Source organism: Pelodiscus sinensis, chromosome 1 (assembly GCF_052426305.1).
Source record: "Pelodiscus sinensis isolate ZL-2025 chromosome 1, ASM5242630v1, whole genome shotgun sequence".
NCBI classification, from domain to species: Eukaryota; Metazoa; Chordata; order Testudines; family Trionychidae; genus Pelodiscus; species Pelodiscus sinensis.
Genome location: NC_143052.1, coordinates 86,462,250 through 86,484,701, shown reverse-complemented (window position 1 = coordinate 86,484,701; position 22,452 = coordinate 86,462,250). Strand labels below are relative to the sequence as shown.

The 22,452-nt window shown below is 43.0% G+C and overlaps 1 protein-coding gene across 1 annotated transcript in view; it reads right to left on the bottom strand.

Moving 5' to 3' along the window:
- SLC17A8 (solute carrier family 17 member 8) overlaps positions 1-22,452 on the bottom strand; it is a 46,471-nt gene that overhangs the window by 7,017 nt on the left and 17,002 nt on the right. The window contains exons 3-9 of the mRNA XM_006125916.4: positions 20,572-20,690; positions 13,035-13,149; positions 11,925-12,012; positions 5,915-6,001; positions 5,023-5,162; positions 3,047-3,196; positions 1,186-1,318 (exon numbers count right to left, since the gene is read on the bottom strand). Coding sequence (XP_006125978.1) covers positions 1,186-1,318; positions 3,047-3,196; positions 5,023-5,162; positions 5,915-6,001; positions 11,925-12,012; positions 13,035-13,149; positions 20,572-20,690 — 832 coding nt within the window. The remainder of the gene's footprint in view (positions 1-1,185; positions 1,319-3,046; positions 3,197-5,022; positions 5,163-5,914; positions 6,002-11,924; positions 12,013-13,034; positions 13,150-20,571; positions 20,691-22,452) is intronic.

The following is a 22,452-nucleotide window of genomic DNA, read 5'->3' as shown; positions in this document are numbered from 1 at the left end:
AAACCCTTAAATGAACAATTACACCTAAGCTAAGGCTACGATTCTGTCACAGAAATCATGGATTCTGTGAGTTTAGGAGGTTCCCACAAATTCAGGCCTCAGCCCAGGACAGCAGGGCTCAGGGAGGGAGCACCATCTTCGATCCCTGACTCGCCCCAATGGGCTGCTCAGCCTCTGGGTCAGGGTCAATGCCTCTGTGTTATATTGTAATACTTTACTGATAAATTGTTACATGTTTTGGTTGCCATGACTATACTCTGATTTTGCATGGTTATTTTTATGATGACTGTTCCATAAATGTTGCCTAATTTTACCATGACAAAACTGTATCCATGGCAATAACATATCTGAGATGGGATGTTCCCCCCACACCATAGGCACTACATAGGGGGCATGCAGGGTCAAGTATCCCCCTCCCCGGTTTCTGCTCTGCCTGTAGGGGAAGGAGGAAGAGAGGGGCTCTGCCTTTTTCCATCACGTCTCTCTCCTGGTATAGTTGGCCCCTTCCAGAGCAACTCCTTTCCATTTCAGCATAGTTCTGGCTTGCTAGCCACTGACCCCAGCAACCAGGCCAAGCCAGGGAACAGAGGGGGTGGAGCTACTGCTGCCTCCCCAGCCAGACTCTCAGTCTCAGGCAGCTGATTCACTGCACAGAGCAGTGAGCTAGAGGGGCCAGCTTCAGCCAATGTGAAGTGGTTCCGTCCTACTGCTCACCCAGGCTGCCAGGGTGAGCAGCTGAACATGCCAGGGGAGGGGTCAGTAGACACAGAGAAGGACAGAGCCCCCCTTCAGATAACTCTGGCAGGGTGGGGAAAATATAAATATAGAGTCAAGAAGTTTGCAACAGAAAGGGACTGCAGTGTGAGAGCTAGCAGTCACTACCTGGGCTTAGAGAGGGAAATGTAGGAAACCCAGAGAGAGAGAAGCTGTGATTTGTGCAGAAATTAAGGTTGCCAGATGGTTTCAACAAAAATACTGGACACACTTGACATTATATCACAATCTACATTATATCTTATTTAGAAAACACTGGACATTTATATTTTCTCATTTATATTGTCTCAATTTGTTTCCCGAACAGAAAACTCAAATACTGGACTATCTGGTTGAAAACCAGACACCTGGCAACCCTAGCAGAAATTGCAACACAGGACTGTATATTTTATCTGGAAAATGCAACAGTACCTCCACAATTCATGATTTTTCTTACAGTGGTAGTGGTTAAAATCTTCCTGCTTCGTAAAAAGTCAGCTAATTGCCCACCAATGGGTACAATAATTGTCATGACCATATGTGGAACTGCAGACAAAAGGCCAACCTGAAATTAAACAAACTATCTGTAAGTCAATGTCTTCTCTCATTCCATTTTGATCTTTTGTTGAGAAATATTTTTTTCTGGAATTCATTTATTTAAATAGAGACTAACTCAGGTGATTCTGGGATGTACCTCTTACATAATTTTCAGCGTAGGGGGAAGGCAGTTATGGTATCTTTGAGCCATCTTTGAGACACCTTCATTCTAGAAGCCAGAGAGGCTCTGGCATAATTTAGACCGCTCTGGGGGCCCTAAGTTATGGCAGCCTCCTTTGGCTGGCCAGTAGGCCACATCACTGCCAGAAATCTACCACATCCATCCTGCCCATAGGAATCCCTTATATCAGAGCTTTATGAGAAGGTCTTTGGGTGGCAGCTTTATGGCTCACTCCATCACTTCTGCATCAGGGGAATTCTTCCTCAGCCTGAAATGGGGCTTTTAGGGCTCTTCTATGCTACTCTGTCCCTCCCTTTTAGCTTAAAGGAACCAGAGATAGGTTGGGAATCTCACCATAGAATTTTCATCCATTTCTTCTGGCTCTTATAGTTACTCTTGCCAAGGAGTTAATTAAAAGACAGTTAAAACTCGACTTACCCCTGCTCATGTTATAAACAGAGTTGGAAGCATTAGCTTTTTATTGCTACATGTCACTAAATGTTGATTTCACCATATACACAGAAGCAAAAAAGATTCCCTCTATAATCATTGAAATTTACAACAGGTAGAGAAGGAAAAATGCTACCAGTATTTGAGAATTTATTAAGAGTTTGAGTTAAGGATATTTACACTTTGTATATTTTGACATGTTATGTTGACAATTTGGGTGTTTAATAGTTATAAAAGCTTTAACTTTTTCACTCTCAATGCCTGCTGTCATTCAGTTATTATTGTCTAGCCCCATAATTTCTCACAACTGTGAAAATGCAACATAAAAAGAGAAAAAGCTCAAAAATAAACATTGATATTATCCATCAGAATTACAAAAAAAAATCACATTCTGCCCAGTCTAATTACAAACTTACTGGCATGACATGCTTTCTGATATTAGATTATAGCACCATGACTTCCAATTGCTTTACATGGTTTTTTACCTCCCATATTCATAAGAAGCTTTCTTTTGCTTACTAAATGCCGAGCGTTGTCAAGGGAGTGCCTGCATGTTTTTCAGACAATCAATTTACAATGAAACAAAGGAAATCATTAACCAATAAGACCTCAGTATTGCAAATACATTACTTTTATAAGCACATTTGCTTAAGTTCTTGCAGGATTAGGGTTTATGACTATAAACTGATGATCAACTCCTTTCATCTTTGAGGCTGTATGCCTCCCTTTGGAATAGGTTACTTGATGTACAATAAGAAAAAGGAGAATTTGGGTGAAAATTATCTGAATACATAACAAAGCTTCTAGTACTAATCCAAATGCACACTGGATTTGTTTTATTGATATGTTGTCAGTGCCCTGATTTTATTTTTACTGATGGTCTCTTGCTTAAACTAAATGGTCTATTCCATTTCTTTGGTTTAGTTAGTAATTTTATGCTAGTGACCTGCCATTTGCTATCAAGCACTTATTCTCATAGTTCAAGAACACTGGCAGCAAATAAACGGCCCACTTCTACCAGCTGCTGGGAGCCCTCGGCTGTAATTGGCTTTGGAGGGAGGTGAGACCTCTCAGTACCTTGTAGGATCAGGCCCAAAGGGCAAGAGCTGGAAGTAAGACACTTACCTTACTTATTGCAAAGCCAAAGACCTCTTCAAAGTAAGCAGGCTGACTTATAAGCAGCAAATAGAAGGTCCAGCTTCTACAAAAGTTTGCCACGATGATTGCGTACACTGGCATTGAAGTGAAAAACTTCTTCCAAGGGGTGCTAAATTTCTAGAAAAAATAAACTTAGGACTTTTTGTACAGGTAAAGGATAGGACAAAGATAGATTTTCCTTTCATATGAATGGTGTCCCAGTGCAACTTTATTGATTTCCAAACAGCTTCTCCTGAATTACATTAGTGCAAGCAAGTGGAGTATTCACTCCTAGGCTTGTGGTTGAGAGCAAGAAAGAGCTTCCTTCTTTGCAGAGTGAAGGCTTTTGAGATACGGTGTAGAGCAAGAGTGGGTAAAAAGAATTATAAAGCAAATTGTGTGAAAGCTTTTCTGTGTTCCTCACTTTCTTGTGGTGTGATTCAATCTGATAAATTCCATATTGTAAGTATGCAGTAGCCAACTGGCAAGCAGATATATCATTTTTAGTCTGAATTGGGTCTTGAACTAAAGGCCTTGGGATCAAATGGAATTTATGCAATTCACTCTTCTCACTTTGAATTTCCATTTATGCTTCAGTAATCCCTACAGCCGGAAGAAAATTATTTCAGAACCACCCTTATTTACGATAGAACTTCTAAAAGAAAGAGTCTGTAATGATGGTAACAGATTTATATTTTTCTTCTTTTTAAAATGGATCTAGCATGTACCCAGTGTGATATGAACTCCACCTGGATGTATTTATGCTGATCCAAATAATATTAATGGTACAATTGTGACATTGGATGTGCATGTGAGTCTCCAGCCAAGGTGTGATTGAGTTCAGTAAATGCATCAGCTGAACATCCAATGTTAGAATTTGACACATTATCATGGCAAAGACCCTTCTTTCTCAGGCCACTGCTTGGGCTGGCAGCTTGCTCCTTTCCCCAGGGGCTGGGGCTTGCAACTGGTTTCTGGGGTAGGGAGCCCAGCCACTCCTTCTGGGACTCCCTCTCCTGCTATTTCTGCTCTAAAGCTGTTAGGGCTTACTCTCAGGACTCATCTAGACTACGCGGAAGATTCGAAAGAGGATATGAAAATTCCACGGGAATGTGCATATCTTCTTCCGATCTCACTTTCAAAAGCAGAGCTGCCATAGTCAGAGCCCTGGGCTAGGACATAGTGGAGCGGGTGGGCCAGCATCCCCCCTGCCACTCCTCCCCTCAGATTGCAAGCTTCCCCCTGTAGGGGCTAAACCCCTGCGCATGTTGGCTCTCCACCAGCCAGGAAACTGAACTCCCTCCCAGCTGGGACCTGGCAGGAGCTTTAAACTGTTATTGAACCACTTGTGTTAAACTTTTGTCTGTCCACCCCGCCCTGAACCAGGGTTGGGCCTTAATAAACTGCTTGCCGAAGCTGTATCCCAGGCTGGGCCCAGTGCCAGACTGAGCCATAGTTGCGTCCTGGGCAGTGGGCATGTGGCGCCTGCGTGGCCCCACCCCCGGGCACACGGCGCCACTTACCACTTCAATCAGGTGCCCCACATAGGTTGGCACCCCGGGCAGCTGCCCACTACCCCACCTTAATCTGGCCCCGGCTGGGCCCTTAACTGTTGACCTCTGCCTGAACCGAAGGCCAGGCCTGATAAACTGCCTCCCAGCTTACTGAGAGGCTTGAGTCCCTATTTACAGTGACATGACAATTGTCCTTTAATTGGTCAGTATAGGGAGTCAGCATGGCCTCCTGCTGACGTGGACTCTTTACATATGCATTGATTAGACTGTTCTATTTGAGTGCATGGGCTAGATTCTGTACTCTTTAGCCCTAGGTAGGCTAAAGTTCTATATTGTATCTCCAGCCACACACTGGTATCATGCAATGTCTTAATATATTTGTTTGCCATAAATGTCAATGGCCACCAAAACACAGGTATTTTCTGTCTATGACCATTAAATTATACTTACGCTTGCATTAACGAGGCTGCCTCCTTCTCCTATACTTGTTTCTATGTATGTTCTTTCTTCATTGGTTATTGTTGGATGTGCAGCAGGGCTCTCGTAGGCATGAAACAGCCAGAAAATGTACCAAATAATTCCAAACATTCCTGTCGATGAGGAGAACAGATTGGTTTCAAATGCCAGTATGTAATGGTAAAGCATCTCTAAGGCCTAATGTGTCAGTTAGTTATCTGACAATCAAATCCAAGTCTGACAGGAAATCTTCACATGGAAAAATGAGAGCTGTGTATTTATATTGTGCCCATCAGAGTGGTATCTGAGCACCTTATTCAGCATGCTGCATTTATGTGCCTGGCGGGGGGAAAAGGCAGAAGCACATATCAGCATGGGATGGGGGGAGTGGGGAAAAGATTCATGGTTAATCCAAAAGAAATTGGTATGGTCTATGTAATGACATAGTAAGCAGACCCTGACTGGCAAGCCTTGAGGTACACACTGTGCAAAGAATCAAAGAAAACCATCCCGCCTCTGAAAAACAGACTCCCAAACGTGCACGGGTGAGCTTCCCCACCATGAGGGGGTATGTTTTTGTGAAGGGGAAAGTGTTTAGGTGTTTATAAGATGCAGCCTCAAGGCAGTATCAGCATGCTTGGGGCATCTTTTGGTGGTCAAGTGGGCTTTCACAAGGGCTGTTAACATTGCCCAACATGTTGAAATCATTACAGTTTTGAAAGCATTGTACAATATGTTACCATAGTATCCAATAACACTGCACAGAAAGCGGACAATAAGACTGAACGCAAAACAATTCTGATCAGTACTCTTTTAAAATAGATTTATACTGCACTGTCAAACAATGGTGCCCCAACCGTGTGGAATTTCACAATAGCCTACTCACCATAAATATAAAAGACTGATGACCATCCTATATATTGTACCAGTAGCCCTGCCAAGGGCATGGCCACCACTGCCCCAGCATAAGAACCTGAAGATCAAAAGGATTGGGAAAACATGTCAGCATTACAGAACTCCTCCAACTCCTGTATGAATTAAATCATCTACACAAAGGTGCTGGGACAATGTGTATAAAGGGTACTGAAAGCCACTGAACCAAACAGTAACCCTTTTATATGATGGAAATCAATTCAAGTCAGTACCTCTAGTTCCAGCCTCTGTGCAACTACAGCATGCATTTAAGACCCTAATCACAAAGTCCAAGAGATGCCTTTATCATGCAGCAACATATGCTGAGGTAGGAGCGCGATATTATCTGTATTATACATATGGATGAACTCAGCTACTGAAAGTTAATAGCTTGATTTTTCAGCATTACTGAGCAGAACCAGTTCAACACTGAGAACTTAAATAAAATCTCCCATCGTTATACTAGCGCTTGTGAAACTCCACCAATGCTAGCAACAATGGAGTGCTCATCTAGACCTGGTATTGGAATGTTTAACAATGTGTTGGTTATAGCAATTGTCTGAAGAAACAGTCAATTTTCAAAACAGCAACAGGTTAACAAGTCTTCCAGACAAGGAGAGGTGTGTGGTATATTTGTGAAGGATCTGGAAAAGGATGTGAACATTTCAATGTTCGAAAAAGGAATTTTCACTGAGGACTTCTGTAGACCAGAGAGAAAACTCTATTTTAGCATTGAGAAGTGGGGATCTGATAGGTCCCGGTCCGGACACCCAGAACTGTGAACCCCTTTGTTAACCCTCTGCCTTAGTCAGACTGAAAGCTTTGCTGCTAAACTGTATGTCAGCATTCTGACATGCCAGCCTGTCTGCCTCACCAGCAAATTTTCAAGTCCCTGCCAGTTTAAATCTTGCCTTGCAGATAACAATCAGCAAAACCCAGTTCCCCAGGCATGTCTCCTTACAGTGTCCACTCCCTTTTACTTGACCCTCGCAGAAATTATTAGGGTTGCTGCCTCCAAAGAGACGAAGTACACACCCATCTGGAAGTTTAGCTGAAGTCCTGTGCTGGTTTGTAATACACAGCACTAAGATGGTTTTGTAACAAAGCAAGAATAAGTTTATTAACAAAGACCAGAGATTTAAGTGACACGAAGCAAGAACAAGAGAGACAGGTATGGTTACAAACAAAACAAAACATGATTTCTAGTGACCACAAATACTTAATCCTCACAAGTTACAATTTTTGCCTAAGCAGTTTTGTTATTCACATCATGTTAGCAGCAGCTCCAGCCCAGCCTGGCTGGTCAGCACTCAGAGCATCAGAGAAAAGGTACTGTTGCCTAAGTGGTGGCTCTTTGCTTCCCTTGTATTCAGAAATCCATTGTTTCTGCCTCAAGAGCCAGGAAAGATTCCTGGGGTGCACACTCTGTCCCCCAGTGTGCTCACTAAACTGCTGATTGGCAGCTTTGTTTAGTCTATATGTACATATAATTTCTTGGTCCTCTACCTGTAACCAAGCTGGTCAGACAGGTAAGTCCACTTTATTTATCTAGGGCAAGCTGGGGTTTTGCTCTGCCTCCCACATTTTAAAAATGTATTTCCAGAAGACACTTATAATTCTTTGTACACAACCTGTACACACATCACAGATGATGTCAGGATGAGTGTGTCACCAGTTTACATACGGTGCCTCATATGACACCTTTTAGACCTATGACAACAGTGCATTGTGGGCAAAGGGTGTCTGGCCTGACATGATTTAGAGGAGGGTATGTTCTCTGTGGTTGCCCCAAGGGCTCCCCAGATTCACTCTGCCACAGATGAGAAGTGTGGCCAATGAATTATTTTGAGAAAGGAATAGACTTGGGTCTTCCCTGTTTGTTTGACGTGTGTTCGTACTTTGTTGTTGAACTCATTCAACCTAAGAGCGCACTGTCGTCAGACAAGCAGAGAACTCAGTCTTCTCATTCCTTGGAATAATTCATTATCAAATACTTTTTATTGGTGACTCCTCAGACTGGAGTTTCATGTCTAGTCTACATCCTGCAGGATTAACTAAGCTGAATGCAATGATTTGATGTGACCAAGTGGAAAATATTTTGAAATATGTTTGAGACACATGTGTGCTTCCGTTTGCTTTATCTGTGCCATTTTTATTTTGAGTGAGTGCAAAGGGAATGCTTGTTCTCAGGGTGGGCTAAGGCACAGGTGCAAACAATGCCTAGCTATCTGGGCCCATAGTACCATGTCAACCTACTTGCCTGAACATGGACACTAATGATGCAGAGAAATATGAACTTCTGTGTCTCTCAGAGGGGAGGCTGAGCCACATCTTCCCGGCTTGGGAATAAAGGACTCTGGGGTGGGGGTGAGGTGGAAGTTAAATGTTAGCTGGGAGTACACACCTGGGAGTCTGACAAAGTAAACACAGTGACAGAGCTTGAACAGTGGGACTCACTCACTGCAGCTTGGCTGGGGGTCTGGCTACCCAGAAGGAAATATGCTTTAACCTTCATTTCCCTATGCTAACCATGGACTTCCTGTGCTGTGTTCCAGTTGATTAATAGACCCTTCTGTTTGACAATGCTGGCTAAGTATCACTGCACATGCTTGCATAGGTGCATTGCTCCCTAAGGTTATGCAAGCTTCCCTAAGGGGCCTTTCTCAGTGGGATTCGTCAAATAGCTCACAGTGTGAAGCAGGAGAGCTGAAGGCCCAGAGGAAATTAAGCCTGTGACTCACCCTAGAGCAGGGGTGGACAAAAGGGCCTCCCCAGGCTAAATCCGGCCTGCTATTCAGGTTGATCCTGCTTGCAAAGGCCCTGCTATTCCCCCGCCCCCAGGCCAATTCATCCTGCACTTGGGATGGAAGAATCCCAAGCATTGTTACAGGCTGGGGACCAGCCAGCTAAGTAGTAGTTCTACAGAAAAGGACCTGGGGGTTACAATGGATGAGAAGCTGGATATGAGTCAACAGTGTGACCTTGTAGCCAAGAAGGCTAATGGCATATTAGGTTGCATTAAGAGAAGCATTGCCAGCAGATCCAGAGATGTCATCATTCCCCTTTATTCAGCTCTGGTGAGGCCACATCTGGAGTATTGTGTCCAGTTCTGGGCCCCCCACTACAAAAAGCATGTGGATGCATTGGCAAGGGTCCAGCGGAGGGCAACCAAAATGATTAGGGGGCTAGAACATATGACCTATGAGGAGAGGCTGAGGGAGTTGGGTTTGTTTAGTCTGCAGAAGTGAAGAGTGAGGGGGGATTTGATAGCAGCCTTCAACTTCCTGAAGGGAGGTTCCAAAGAGGATGGAGAAAGGCTGTTCTCAGTAGTGACAGATGGCAGAACAAGGAGCAATGGTCTCAAGTTACAGTGGGGGAGGTTCAGGTTGGATATTAGGAAAAACTATTTCACTAGGAGAGTGGTGAAGCACTGGAATGGGTTATTGAGGGAAGTGGTAGAATCTCCATCCCTAGAGGTGTTTAAGTCTCGGCTTGACAAAGCCTGGCCAGGTTGATTTAGTTGGGATTGGTCCTGCCTAGAGGAGGGGGTTGGACTTGATGACCTTCTGAGGTCTCTTCCAGGTCTATGGTTCCATGGGGAAGTGCGCCACGCACTCCTTGTAGGATGGGGGAAGGGCAGGAGGAGACTTTGTGTGCTTCTCCCTCCCCCCACCACCCCAACCCCCCTAGCCCAGCCCTCCCTGTCAGCTGAGGGAGCCAGATAACCATGCTTCAGTCCCAGCCTGCCCTGGTATCTGAGCTTCCATGCCAGGCTGCTGCACCACAGTCCCAGCCCCGCCCCCAGCCTTCCTTGGTGAATGGGGAAACTATGCCCCATAGCCCTAGCCTTCCCCAGTAGCAGCCCCAGCCTTAGGCAATCAGGCGTGTAGACAGTTTTGGGATGGCTGTGCCTACATTACCGACCACCCATGGGTCTGGCATATTGATGGGGGCTGTTCCAAAGCTGCTGCCAAAGCACTGATCCTGGGGATCTGAGACACTTAGAGAAATCTGGGAGCTACTCAGAAATATTGTGGCTTCCTAATTTTTCAGCCATAGCATTTCACTTTTCAAAAATCAGGTGGAGGCGATCCATAGCATCCAAAGGGGTTAAAGATCAAAGGGTATGTTACCCACGAGGAGTAACGGTAGTTCGGAATAGGAAGCCTAATCCGAACTACCTAGTTCGTGCTGCGTGTAGCCGCGGGCACGGAGTCCGAACTAGCGGACATTTAAAAATGGCGGCACCCAGCAATATGCAAATGAAGCCCGGGAAATTCAAATCCTGGGCTTCATTTGCAACTCCGGTTGCCTACATTAACCACCCTAGTTCGACATACCCAAAGGGAGTGTGTCGGGACTTTTCCATCCATTAATCTGTAGATTTAAAACCTTCATAAAGCAAAATTCCTGTACATTATTTTAAAAGTCCTCCCTTTTGTGCACATATTTGCCTTTTCCTAGTCTCCCCCTTTTCCTCCTGTATTTGGTACAATAGTCCACTAGTCCCTCAATGCTTGCATTTGCTATCAGACTTTTTTCCTGTGATTTTTTTCCCATCCTTTAACATTGTTTGTTAAATTTTCTGTCTCCATTTTCTTCCTGGTTTTCTCCCTTCTATCCACTTTTACCTTCCTTTTTTCACTCTCCTTCTAAGTTTCCTGTAAACTGTGCAGCTGTGCGGCCACACAGCCCTTTAATGAGCTCTGTGCAGAGGCTCAGAGCTTCCGTGCAGGCTGGGAGCTCAGCTGACCAGCAGGGGGAGAGGCATCTTGCTGAGCAACAGCTTTAAACTGAGCTGCCTGCTTCAAATGGATAAGCTCTGAGAACAGGTAAGGAGGCAAGATAAGGAGGGAATTAGTAGCTGGGAGGGCAGAGCTGGGGAGATGAGGAGGAAGGGAGTAATTGGCTGGGGATAGGAATCAGAGGGGAGAGAAGTTTGGGGGAATCCCATCTGCATGATGTGTGAGAGGCAAAACCCCAGCACTCTCCTCAAGCTACCTGGGCTGGGAAGGGGGAGACGCTGACTGCATGGGGTAGGTAGGGGAAAGAGGGATGCTGGCATTGGGGTGAGGTGGGAATGGAGAGTTTGTTTGTGCTGTTTGTCCTGGGGTGAGATGAAGGAGGGTGGATATTTTGTGCTGTGTCCTCCACAAGTTTGAGAAGTAGGATTTTATCTCAGCCCCCAGCTGGGCTGGGGAGAGTAGACTGCATATGGGTAAGTGGGGGAAAGAGGGTGGGTGGGTACTGGCATCTGCAGTGAGGTGGAGGCAGGGGGGCATTTGTTTGGGGTATCCTGACTCACTTGCTGCAGTCCTCTCTGTTTGGCTGTGTTGAAGGAGGAGAGCAGGTTTCATGAGGAGGAGCGGTGTGCCAAGACATTTGTATGATTACATTTCAAATAAAGTTTACATAGGTTTTAATGGTTTAACATAAAAGAGAAAAAGATTCTTTAAACAGATTTTTTTTGAGTGTTGCAGATATCTAAAAGTCTGATCTTAATGATTTTTTTAAATCCTGTGTTACTAATTAATACATGGTATATTGTATTGCATTAAGGCCAGATTTTTGCTATGTGGTAGAGTTCTCGCTCTTATGAGCCAGAAGTAGCAAGTATTAGGTGTGATGCTAGTTGTTTTGTAGGATGAAACCTTATTTGCAAAGTCTGAAACATGAATTTGCTCTGGGCTTCTATTCTTTGAGTTGGTGACACACACAAGGTGAAAGTGTCAAACTTGTATCTGTTTTTACAAGTTTCGCTGTTTCGCTTGTTCTTGTATAGCATTCTCCCCACACTTACTGATCCACCATTTCTACATCTTCTTGGCCTTCTTTCTTCTCCATCAAGATCCTCACCCCCTTATATATGAGAGTCATATTTCAACTGAAAACCAATGTGACTAAATACAATAAAGCATTTCTGATAGGAAACACCAACATATTAGAAAGACAAGATCAGAAAATCTATAAATCATTAAACTTACCACAAAAGGATGTAGTTGCTAGCCTGCTTCTCTCCAGTGGAGGAGCCCATTTACTCCACATCCCATGGCATGCTGGATAGGTCACACCCTAGCAAATATTTCACACACACACACACATCATAAAATTTTGCTTTTACTGTATACAGTTGCTGTTATTTTCAACTGATATAGTTGTTCTTTAGTATTAAGCCATAAGGGAGGCATTGAGGAGAGCTATGAAGAACTTTCTTGGTTGCATATGAAGATTGTGAATTGCTCTGAACAAGAATTTAAGTGATTAAAATGATGTAATGATGTAAAGTGATGTGATTCATGTGATGTTTACATACAGGCTACGTCTACATTGGCATGATCTTGCGCAAATACTCTTTAACACAAGAGTTCTTGCGTTAAAGTATTTGCACAAGAGGGCATCTACACTGGCATGTGCCTTTATGCAAGAGATGTGCTTTTGCTCAAGAGCATCCATGCCAGTGTAGACGCTGTCTTGCGCAAGAAAGCTCTGATGACCATTTTAGCCATCGGGCTTTCTTGCGCAAGAAATTCATGTTGCCTGTCTACACTGGCCTCTTGTGCTAGAACAGTTGTGCAGGAGGGATTACTCCTGAGCGGGAGCATCATAGTTCTTGCACAAGAAGCACTGATTTCACACACTAGAACGTCAGCGTTCTTGAGCAAGAACTCCCCGCCAGTGTAAACAGGCAGCATGTTTTTGCGCAAAAGCGGCCTCTGTGGCGCAAGATCGCACCAATGTAGACACAGCCACAGAGTATATGCAGTGAATGATAGTATTAAAATGTGGCAGATCTACTTTCCGTTCCATAAACCTGGTATTTTAACTTTATATTTCAAACTAATTGAAATATGTAAATGGGTGTAATTTTAAAACAATCTTAAAAAGTATAAAAATGTCATAAAAATGGGACTTTCCCCCAGTAATAATATTCAGCAGGAGTAAATAAAATCCCGAATATCACTGAATAAGAAAGAAGCTTAAGGAGCAACGTGGATTATTTAAAAAACCCGAGCAAATCTTTTTTCTGAGTTTATAAAACTGAACACACAAACATGAGTGAAATACAATCAAGCCAAAATGTTGAATGCTCCTACCTCCACAAGACCTTGCAAAATTCTTACAAACATAACACAACCATAATGTACTCTTGCAGCAGATGGGATGAACATATTCAGCATAGATGTTAGGAAAATAGCTGCTCCAAATACCCTGTGGAAAGAAACAGTATAAAAGTGGATATAGTCATTGCTCACTGGGCAGAAAGGACATTGGACATTCCAACTGAAAAAGACCTTGCTCAATGAGTCCGCCAATCTAAATATGAAATTAACCAAGTTGTAGATACAAGCACCTGAACTAAATCCATCCCTGGGATGAGTCCTCTATCTCAATGATTCTCAAATTATGGGTTGGGACACCAGAACTGGTTCGAGACTTGCTGTGGCACAGGGCTGAGAGTTTCAGCCCTGGGTGGCAAGGTGCAGGTTATAGACCCCTAAGGTTACCAGATGGTTTCAACAAAAATACCGGACACACTTGACATTACATTATATCTTATTTAGAAAATACCGGACACTTGTATTTTCTCAATTTGTTCCCAAACAGAAAGCTCAAATACTGGACTATCTGGTTCAAAATGAGACACCTGACAACCCTAGAGCCACCCTACCCTCCCCCCACACACACCTGGGGATGAAGGCCTTGGGCTTCAGCTTTGTCTCCCTTCCTTCCCCAGAGTGGCAGGACTCAGGCATACTGAGCCTTTTGTCCTCCCTCCTGGGTTTGTGTTGTAATTTTGCTGTCAGAAGGGGGTGACGGTGCCATGAAGTCTGAGAACCCTTGTGCTAGCTAAAACAAGAGTTTTACATAAACTTAAGTGCTGGGGCAGAAAAGACTACTGATTTTTCTTCATCTCGAACTGCCGTCCTTGGAGCACTTGATGAATTGACTCATTCCATGAGTCCTTGCTCAGGAAAGCATCCCTGTTCAGGAAAGTGCTAAAGCCCAGGCTTATACCCTATTGAATCCAAGGAAATCTAAACACGTGCTTAATGTGAAACACTTGTTCAAGTGGTTTACTGAATCAAGTCCATGTTTCTGGCTCTGCTAGCTTGCAGTGGCTAAACTATAGTTTCAAAGACATCAGTTTACTAATATTACCTTTCCATATCAGCAATTGCCATAAAGATTTTATGTGAAAGTGACTGGGAGGGGAGGTGTTTAAAAGGAAGCATCTTCATTAAGATATGGTGCACCCTACCAAAAAAAAAAAAAAAAAGACGCCCCTTGAATTTTTAATAAGGCAGGGAATGGCTGGGTTCAAGTTAATCAAGAATCTAATTCACATAGGGCTAGATGAGCTATGGAAATTATGTTGTCTGCAGTCACCCAACCTATATATTCTATTTCAGACACAAAGTAAAGAGTAGCAGATATGTCTGTGTCATGACTACAGACAAAGCATACACTGTTGGGTGCCTAGTGTAGTTGGAGTTGAAGGACAGGACAATCCAACTTTCCAGGGCAGGTTTACTTAGTACACATGAGTCTGACTGTGAATCCTCTTGGCAGGGGAGTCTGGGATTTTAGGAGTGTTAGTAGAGAGCAGCCCAACACTTACTGCACCATAAAAACAGTAAAAAATAGATGCAAGAGATGGAGTGTCTTAAACCGATTTATATGACAATTATTTTCTGTCTGGAATAAACTGGATGCTTGCCAGCAAAGCTTAATTTATAATGAAAAAGGTGCTGAGGTTCAAGCAATTTTTTTACGTTTATAACTGATTCAACAAGCCTCAAGGAGCTGCGGCTCTTAACTGCCGACCCCGGAGGTACCAGGTCTCAGCCCTGGCACAAATTAAGCACTGCTTGCCAGGGCCATGGCATAAGTCCTCATATGTGGCATTTGGATGCCCTCTGAATGAAAGAGAATTTAAAAACTAGACCCGCCGTGCCACAAAAAAAGAAAACAGAAAAAAATAGAATGGGAATAATCATGTATAAAGAAAGTGTCTGCCAAAAAATGGGAAATTGTATTTAGTGATCATTATTAATATAAGGATTAACTAAAATGTTCTGAATTTCTTATATTTTCATATCTGATTGATTAAAATCTAAAAATTTCATTTCTATACAACAAATCAGTTCTGTTGGTTTCATTACATATGCTATGCATCTCCTAGGCTCACTAAGCCAATGAGTCTGAAAATTATTAAACTTGATATCACCCACAACCAGTGCTTAATAATCATATCACAGTAGTGATACCTGATAAGATGTCTACAGTAGTAAGAGGAAATTTGCAAACTACCTCTTAAAGTTTAATGAGCCAGATTTTTGGTTGTGTTCTGTCCACTTAGCACTGCCTGAGGCTCCAGTCAGCCAGATCCAGCTCACTAAGAATTATCCTGGTCTGGGAGAGCTCTCATGTGGTACAGAGTTGAAGCATCGGGTCCCTTTGATGCTATAGACTCATACACATATGTGACCCTTGCACACAGGGGCCCTAGCCAGCTGGCAGACATTAAAGCAGCCCCACAGGCTTTGCTATCTTAGAATCACAGAGGTCCTCAAGAGGTCCTCTAGCATCCCCACTCATGCCAAAGCTAGATGCATACCAAGCATGCCTTTACCACATGCTAGGTAAATCACACGTTTTACCACTCTCAGGATATGTCTACACTAGCCAACCTAGTTCGAACTAGGTTGGCTAATGTAGTCATTCAAACTTGCAAATGAGGAGTAACGGTATTCTGAATTAGGGGCTTTAGTTCGAACTATCTAGCCCGTGCCGCGTGTAGCCCCGGGCAGCGAGTTCGAACTACCGGGCATTTAAAAATAGCGGCGCCTAGGAACATGCAAATAAAGCCCGGGATATTTAAATCCTGGGCTTCATTTGCAAGTTCGAATGACTACATTAGCCACCATAGTTCGAACTAGGGTGGCTAGTGTAGACATACCCTCAGGCTGGCTCTCTAAGCTGAACCCCCCCTCCCCCCCGGTTTATCAACCATGTTAATCTGACAGTTCCAGCTGTGTTTGACACCTGTCAGCCCTTTTCATCCTGTGACAGCAGCTGATTAAAGTAGCTCAAAAACTTCTTCAAACTAAGCAGTATGTCTTCACCCAACTGTATGGGTCACACAAAGCAAAGGGATAAAACAAACAAAAGAGTTATCTTACTGGGGTCTTACCTACGCTGCAATGTTTCCTTACCAACTTTGGAAAATTCCCCTCAGTCCAGTCACCCCCTCTCCAGGAAAAGCAGCTTGCTTGCTGCCATTTCTCCCTGTCCCTCAATGTCTCTGCCAGGTGCTGTCTCTGGGCAGCTGCTAAAAACCCATTTAACCCTCCTCCCCTTCTTTGCCAGACCTGCATCATTAAGGTTTCAGCATCTCGTCTGATCCTAAATTCAGGTCTGGGCAAAATAAACCTTGCTAGCCTAGCAGTAACCATGCAACGGGTATTGCCCAATTAATAAGTTCCCCATTGTTTCCTCATGGGCCTTTGATATTACCTGGACTTTACCTTATATTTGCCATTGTTTTGTTTCCTATTTGTCTCTGAACCATCTCCCTTAATTTAGCTGCTTGCTGTCTGGCATGATAAGAGGCAAACCGTAGTGCACTTGATACCGTATTTTCCGGCGTATAAGACGACTTTTGATGTTAAAAAACATCCCCCCAAAATCGGGGGTCATCTTATATGCCAGGTATGCGGCTTTGCAAAGCCTCAGGGGAAGCCGGCAGCGGGGCATCCCAGGCGCGCCTGAGCTGCCCCGCCGCCGGAGCCCCTCCGCGGCTTTGCAAAGCCTCGGGGGAAGCCGGCAGCGGGGTATCCCAGGCACGCCTGGGATGCCCCGCTGCTGGCTTCCCCTGAGGCTTTGCTCTGGCAAAGCCTCAGAGGCGCGGGACCCCGCCGCTGCTGCGGCTTTGCTCCTGGTGCCTCTGGTCTGCTGGGGACCGTCTCCAGCAGACCAGGGACACCGGGAGCAAAGGAGGCGGAGGGGCGCTGGGGTATAAGACGAAACCCTATCTTTTAACTAAAAAATTAGGGGGTCGTCTTATACGCCCAGTCGCCTTATACGCCGGAAAATACGGTAGTTCAAAAGTTACACACATCACTCCCCCCATTCTCCACAATCACAGAGGTGCCTACCAACCCAAGGTCCCTACAGTACAGACATCAGCAAAGAAGACAGTCTCTGCCTTTAACCGCTATAGTGCTGAGCAGGACTCAGCTGAGGGACCCAACAGGCAAATGGGCTGGGAGGGCAGAGTCACAATAAAATGAACAGAATCAATCTAAAAAGTGTTCTGAGACTCAGAATGTCTCCAAATTGGAGGAGGAAGCAAATGGTCGCCCACAGACATTGAAGGCTCCATTTTCAAAATGGAGTGAATATTTAGTTGTCCTACATCCATTATCACCAAAGCAGGTGAGGGAGTTGGCTGCAGTGGCCACACCTTGCCATCAAGAGAACTGTATTATTTAATGTAATGCTGTAGGAATCTTCACACTTCAGGGAATTACAGTGCATTACGTAGGAATGCAGGTTAAAAAGCAAGGGGAATAATTATCCACAGGGAAACAGTAGGATTTATTTTCCACTTGCTTTGTTTAATAACTGAATTCACATTGTGCATTGTTATAGTCCACAGGGTTTCTTTATATGCCAAAGATATAAATAAGAGTGGCTGAGCTAGAATTAACTAATATTTTACTACTCTTTATGAGGGTAAGGAGTGTTTTCAAAACAGCCATCATCTTGCCAGCAGTGCACTGCCTTTTATCTAAGATAAACTGATCTCTGCCTTGGCTAAAAATAGCCCAGTGATTCTAATTCATTCATTTATTCTTTTCTCTATGCCATTCTTGTCCCTGGCAAGCTGCCACTGTGGAAACAGAAGAGTTCTTAAATGATGGACTGTGCTGACCAACGGTGTTCTATTCCTGAAAACCAATATCAGGATGTGCCTCAGGCTCAGCATCTCTTTATTAGCAAACAACAATGGATGAGTTAAAATTGGTTCTCTACAGTAGTCAGACATATTTTGCAATGATGAGCAGTAAGTTAAGGGGACCCTGTTGTTAAATGACTGCTGAAGCTTTCAAGCCAGTGTAGACCTGTGGAAATGTTGGGTAATTTATTATTTCAAATCATAATGAAGGGAGATTAGTGCATGTAAATGGTTTTGGAGTGCAAAGCCAGGTTATCCAGGGTGTGTTCAGTCAAATTTTGCACTGATCATTGAAATTTGTATTATAAATAGTTTGTAGGACAGTAGGACTTAGGGTACGTCTACACAGCAACACTATTTCAAAAGAACTGCTTGCTGTGTAGATGCAGACTAAGTTATTTCAAAATCATGCTAGTTATTTTGAAAAAATGTTGAAATACTGTCAAGCTGGAGGACTTCTTACTCCGACTCCCGTAACCCTCGTTGCACGAGGAGTAAGGGAAGTTGGAGGAAGAAGTGCTCTATTTCAAAATAAGTGCTGTGTAGACGCTCCCAAATTTCTAAATAAGCTACGCAATTGACGTAGATCAATTTGCCTAGCTTATTTCAAGTTAAGCCCTGCTGTGTAGATGCACCCTTAGAGAATTCAGCAGAGATGGTGTTCAGCACAGTACAAACATGTGATGAGACAGTCCTGTCCCCTCAAAGAGCTTAGAGTCTAAACAGACATGACCAGCAAAGGATAGAGAAAAGTAAACCAATAGCATCATCATCTTTTGATAGAATGGGCACAGGGAGCTCAAGCAACCTCCCTAAGTTTGCAAAGTGAGTCTGTAGCAGAGTCAGGAACTGAGACCAGATCTCCTACTTCCTCATTCAGGTCTTTAATTAAAAGGGAGACTTAGGATGGGAGGGGGGCTGAACCAACCAGGACTGAATCGGGAGAAAACGGTTGCATGAACATAGAAGTGAAAACAAGGGAGCTGGGAATATCTCTAGACATCAACCCTAATACTGCTATTGCAAATAGAAATTCCCTTGTAGGAGTGCTTCAGGAACCTTGTCTGTCTCAAAAAATCCTGAGTTCTAAACAGACTTATGCTGATCAAGTTCTTGAAATCACAGCATTCTGCCTAGATGAAACCTATAAAAGTCATCTGACCCCAGAAGTATTACATTGTGTGCATCAATAGGGCATAGGGACTAGAATCATGGATATAATAAAGGCAATTAAAAGTCCTGCAGTCATTATAGCTGAATTTATGTATGGGAGGGACTCTATGCTTTGATGAAGAACTGCCATGCAGTGAACTTGTGCCGTATGTGTCTCATTATAGCTATTTGCAAAATGCATAGGGCAAGGGACTTTGATTTCCAATAAGACAGCACAATGAAGCCAGTTGCACTGTTTCTTTCCTTTCTTACCATACAAATAAACAAAACGATTTCAATTTGTGGAGACATTTATAATTAGATGGTACAGAAGTACTAGTAAGTAAACAACCGCCATACACTGAGAAGGAATAGGTTAAATAAGCTAATAGCTATTTTCTATCTGTAATTTCATAACAAAGAGAGAGAGAGAGACAGAGAGAGTTTAAAAATCCTAGTTAATAATGGAGAGCGCTTCATAGTGGCACCTGGAAAACATCCAGACCTTTTGAGATAATATTATCCATCCATCACCTATGGTCATTCTTCAAATCCTGGAGACTCATCAAAGAGATATTTAAAGAAATTTTATACTTTAACAGAAATAGCTATTTTTCATTAAACTTGTTCTGAAAACGACTGAATGGATTTATTTACTTAAATTTTTAAAAATTCAGCAAGCTCAGAAGAATGTCAGCATAAATGCATGAAGTCTGAGGAAGTTAAAAGAAACTGAAAACAGAGGCTTTAATGTAAATTGCTAGGCTACCTTACCCATAGATGTTACTGCTAGCTCAGCCCATAATACAGGTACTTCAATGAGTGTCTATCCATATTTTTATGTGTGCTTTCAGAATAGCATCTCTAAATAGCTCCATAATTCCTACATGCAACTCCTTCAAAACCATGAAATACCTTTTTCTGCACTAGGGACCCTTGAAAAAAAATGCTGAAGTTTTAATGTGAATCTATTTCAGCAATAGGATGAGACAAAATAGAGTAAGGAAAATCTGTGAAAAGCAAACAACAAGGGCATGTTTAAATCCCCTTGTGTAATTTGCCCAAAACTTTTCAGAAAACAAGTTCTTTACATTATTTTAGGAGTGCATTTCTTTTACTTTGTCTACTCTAATACAAATACAAAGCACCATGTATATTTAAAAAAACACCTCAACCCTCCCAAAACAAAAGAATTGTACCAACATAAGACACTCCAAGGCATACTAATTTCTGTCCCCTGGGGAGAGGATGAGAGAACAAATAGCATGGCAGAGATGTTAGTCACATGTACTATGGGAATGCACACAGGTAAAATGGTGATGAGCACAATGTAGGAACCTGTATAGAACAGTGTTGGAAATCAAGCTTAGACTGTGTGGAAGTTCGCTACAAAGGGTGCGGCACCCCTCCATAATAGACATAAATAACGACATATTGATTTCTGCCCATAAATGTTATATAAATAATACAACCAAGAGCATGACAAATTATGTACATGCCCCATTATTTTATCTTACCTGTTGGCAGCTAGTTTGTTTGAGATAAACCCTCCTGGAATTTGTGTCACAATGTAACCCCAGAAAAATGAGCCATGTATAAGTCCTACTGTCTCTGGATCCCAGCTGAACTGAGCTTTCTGCAAATGAAACATTTGAATTATAAGGTGAATATTTAACACATTGAGCTCAACATAAATCCTATTTGGAAGTTGTTCAAAAGGCACCATTTGAGCCACACTTTCCATAGTACTATGAATACCATACACTGGAATTGGTCAGACTACTTCTCAACCAATTACAGCAGGGGTATGACAACTAGTTCATCGAACAGTGCCTTGAAACACATTCAAGATAATCTCTTTAAGGCCGTGTCTACACTACAGATAAGATTGAAGTAGCCACAGTCAATCTTTTGGAGTTCGAATTAGCAGGTCTAGTGAAGACATACTAATTCAAACTGAGAGGGGCCCTTCCATTGATGTCGGTAGCCCTGCTTCCACGAGGAGTAAGGGAACCTTTGGAAACTTTAACTGGTCCAGAATGCAGCTGCTCGGGTTTTAATTACAGTAGACTTCTGATAATCCGGAACCTATGGGACCTAGGTGGTGCCGGATTATCAAATATGCCCGACTATCAGGAGGTACTATAAGATGGTTTTTATATATATATATATATATATATATATACTGTATACATTATATACTGTATACATTATATACTGTATATAAAGTGTTCTTAACCCTTTTTATTGTATATACTGTATACAGTATACTGTAATGGTTTAGTTTTTTAAAGCCTTTTTTACCCTTTTTGCTCAGTTCAGCTGCTGCCGCTGTTACTTTGTGACTCATTTTTTGCCGAAGCTCACTCACTAGGCTCTTGCCATTTTGATGCCGGACTATCGGGAGTGCCAGACTATTGGATGCCGGACTATTGGAGTTTTACTGTAATACTTGTTATACGGAGCACATTATACCAGTGCTCCAGCAGCTGCACTGGCTTCCAGTATGTTTCCGGAAGGTCTTGGTTAAGACCTATAAAGCCTTGAACGGGTTGGGTCAGGGGTATCTGAAAGAACATCTTATACAAACCTGCCCAGCAATTGAGGTCAGCTGGGATGGCTCTGCTCAGTGTTCCCCCACTTATGGAGATAAGATTAACATCTACTCAGAACAGGGCCTTCTCAGCTTTTGCTCCCAGGCTGTGAAATTCTCTTCCTCGGGATATTTGCATGGCACCAACGTTAGCATCGTTTCGGCGTCAAGCTAAAGCCGTCCTTTTTGCTCGTGCTTTTATTGGTGTTTGAGTTTGTACGTGTGTGTTCCTCCTCTCGAGATGCTTTTAGCAGGTTTTATGTCCCTCTTGGGTCTCATATTTTAAATGTTTATATTTATTTGTATTGTGTTTTTAAAATTTTGTAAGCCGCCTTGAATATTTTAAATAGAGAGGCAGGGTACAAATATTTTAAATAGGTACAAATAAATAAACTCGAAGGGAGAGTGTGCTCCCTTCATCTTCCTGCAATGCAGACAGCGCCAAAAGTCAAGTTAAGATTCTTCGATTCCAGCTACATAATTAATGTAGCTCAAGTTGTGCATCTTAATTCAGCCTTATTCCCTAGTAAAGGAATAAGGCCTAAGTGTAGACCAAGCCTAACTGTCAAGTTTTGATCCTTGGGTTCAACCAGGATAAAGCCAAGCCCAGACCTTTCTTAGTTGAGACTTCATGCAACTGCTTCCTGGAGCTGATCTGCCTTGACCATTTTCAAAGACCTATTTGCAATCCCCTTTTTTCATTCCTATTGTTTGCATTCATAGGGAACTGATCTCTTTCATCTCTTGATTTAGGTCGCTTAGTCCAGGTTTACTCTTGTTCCACATCCTTTGTTTTGGGAGCGCT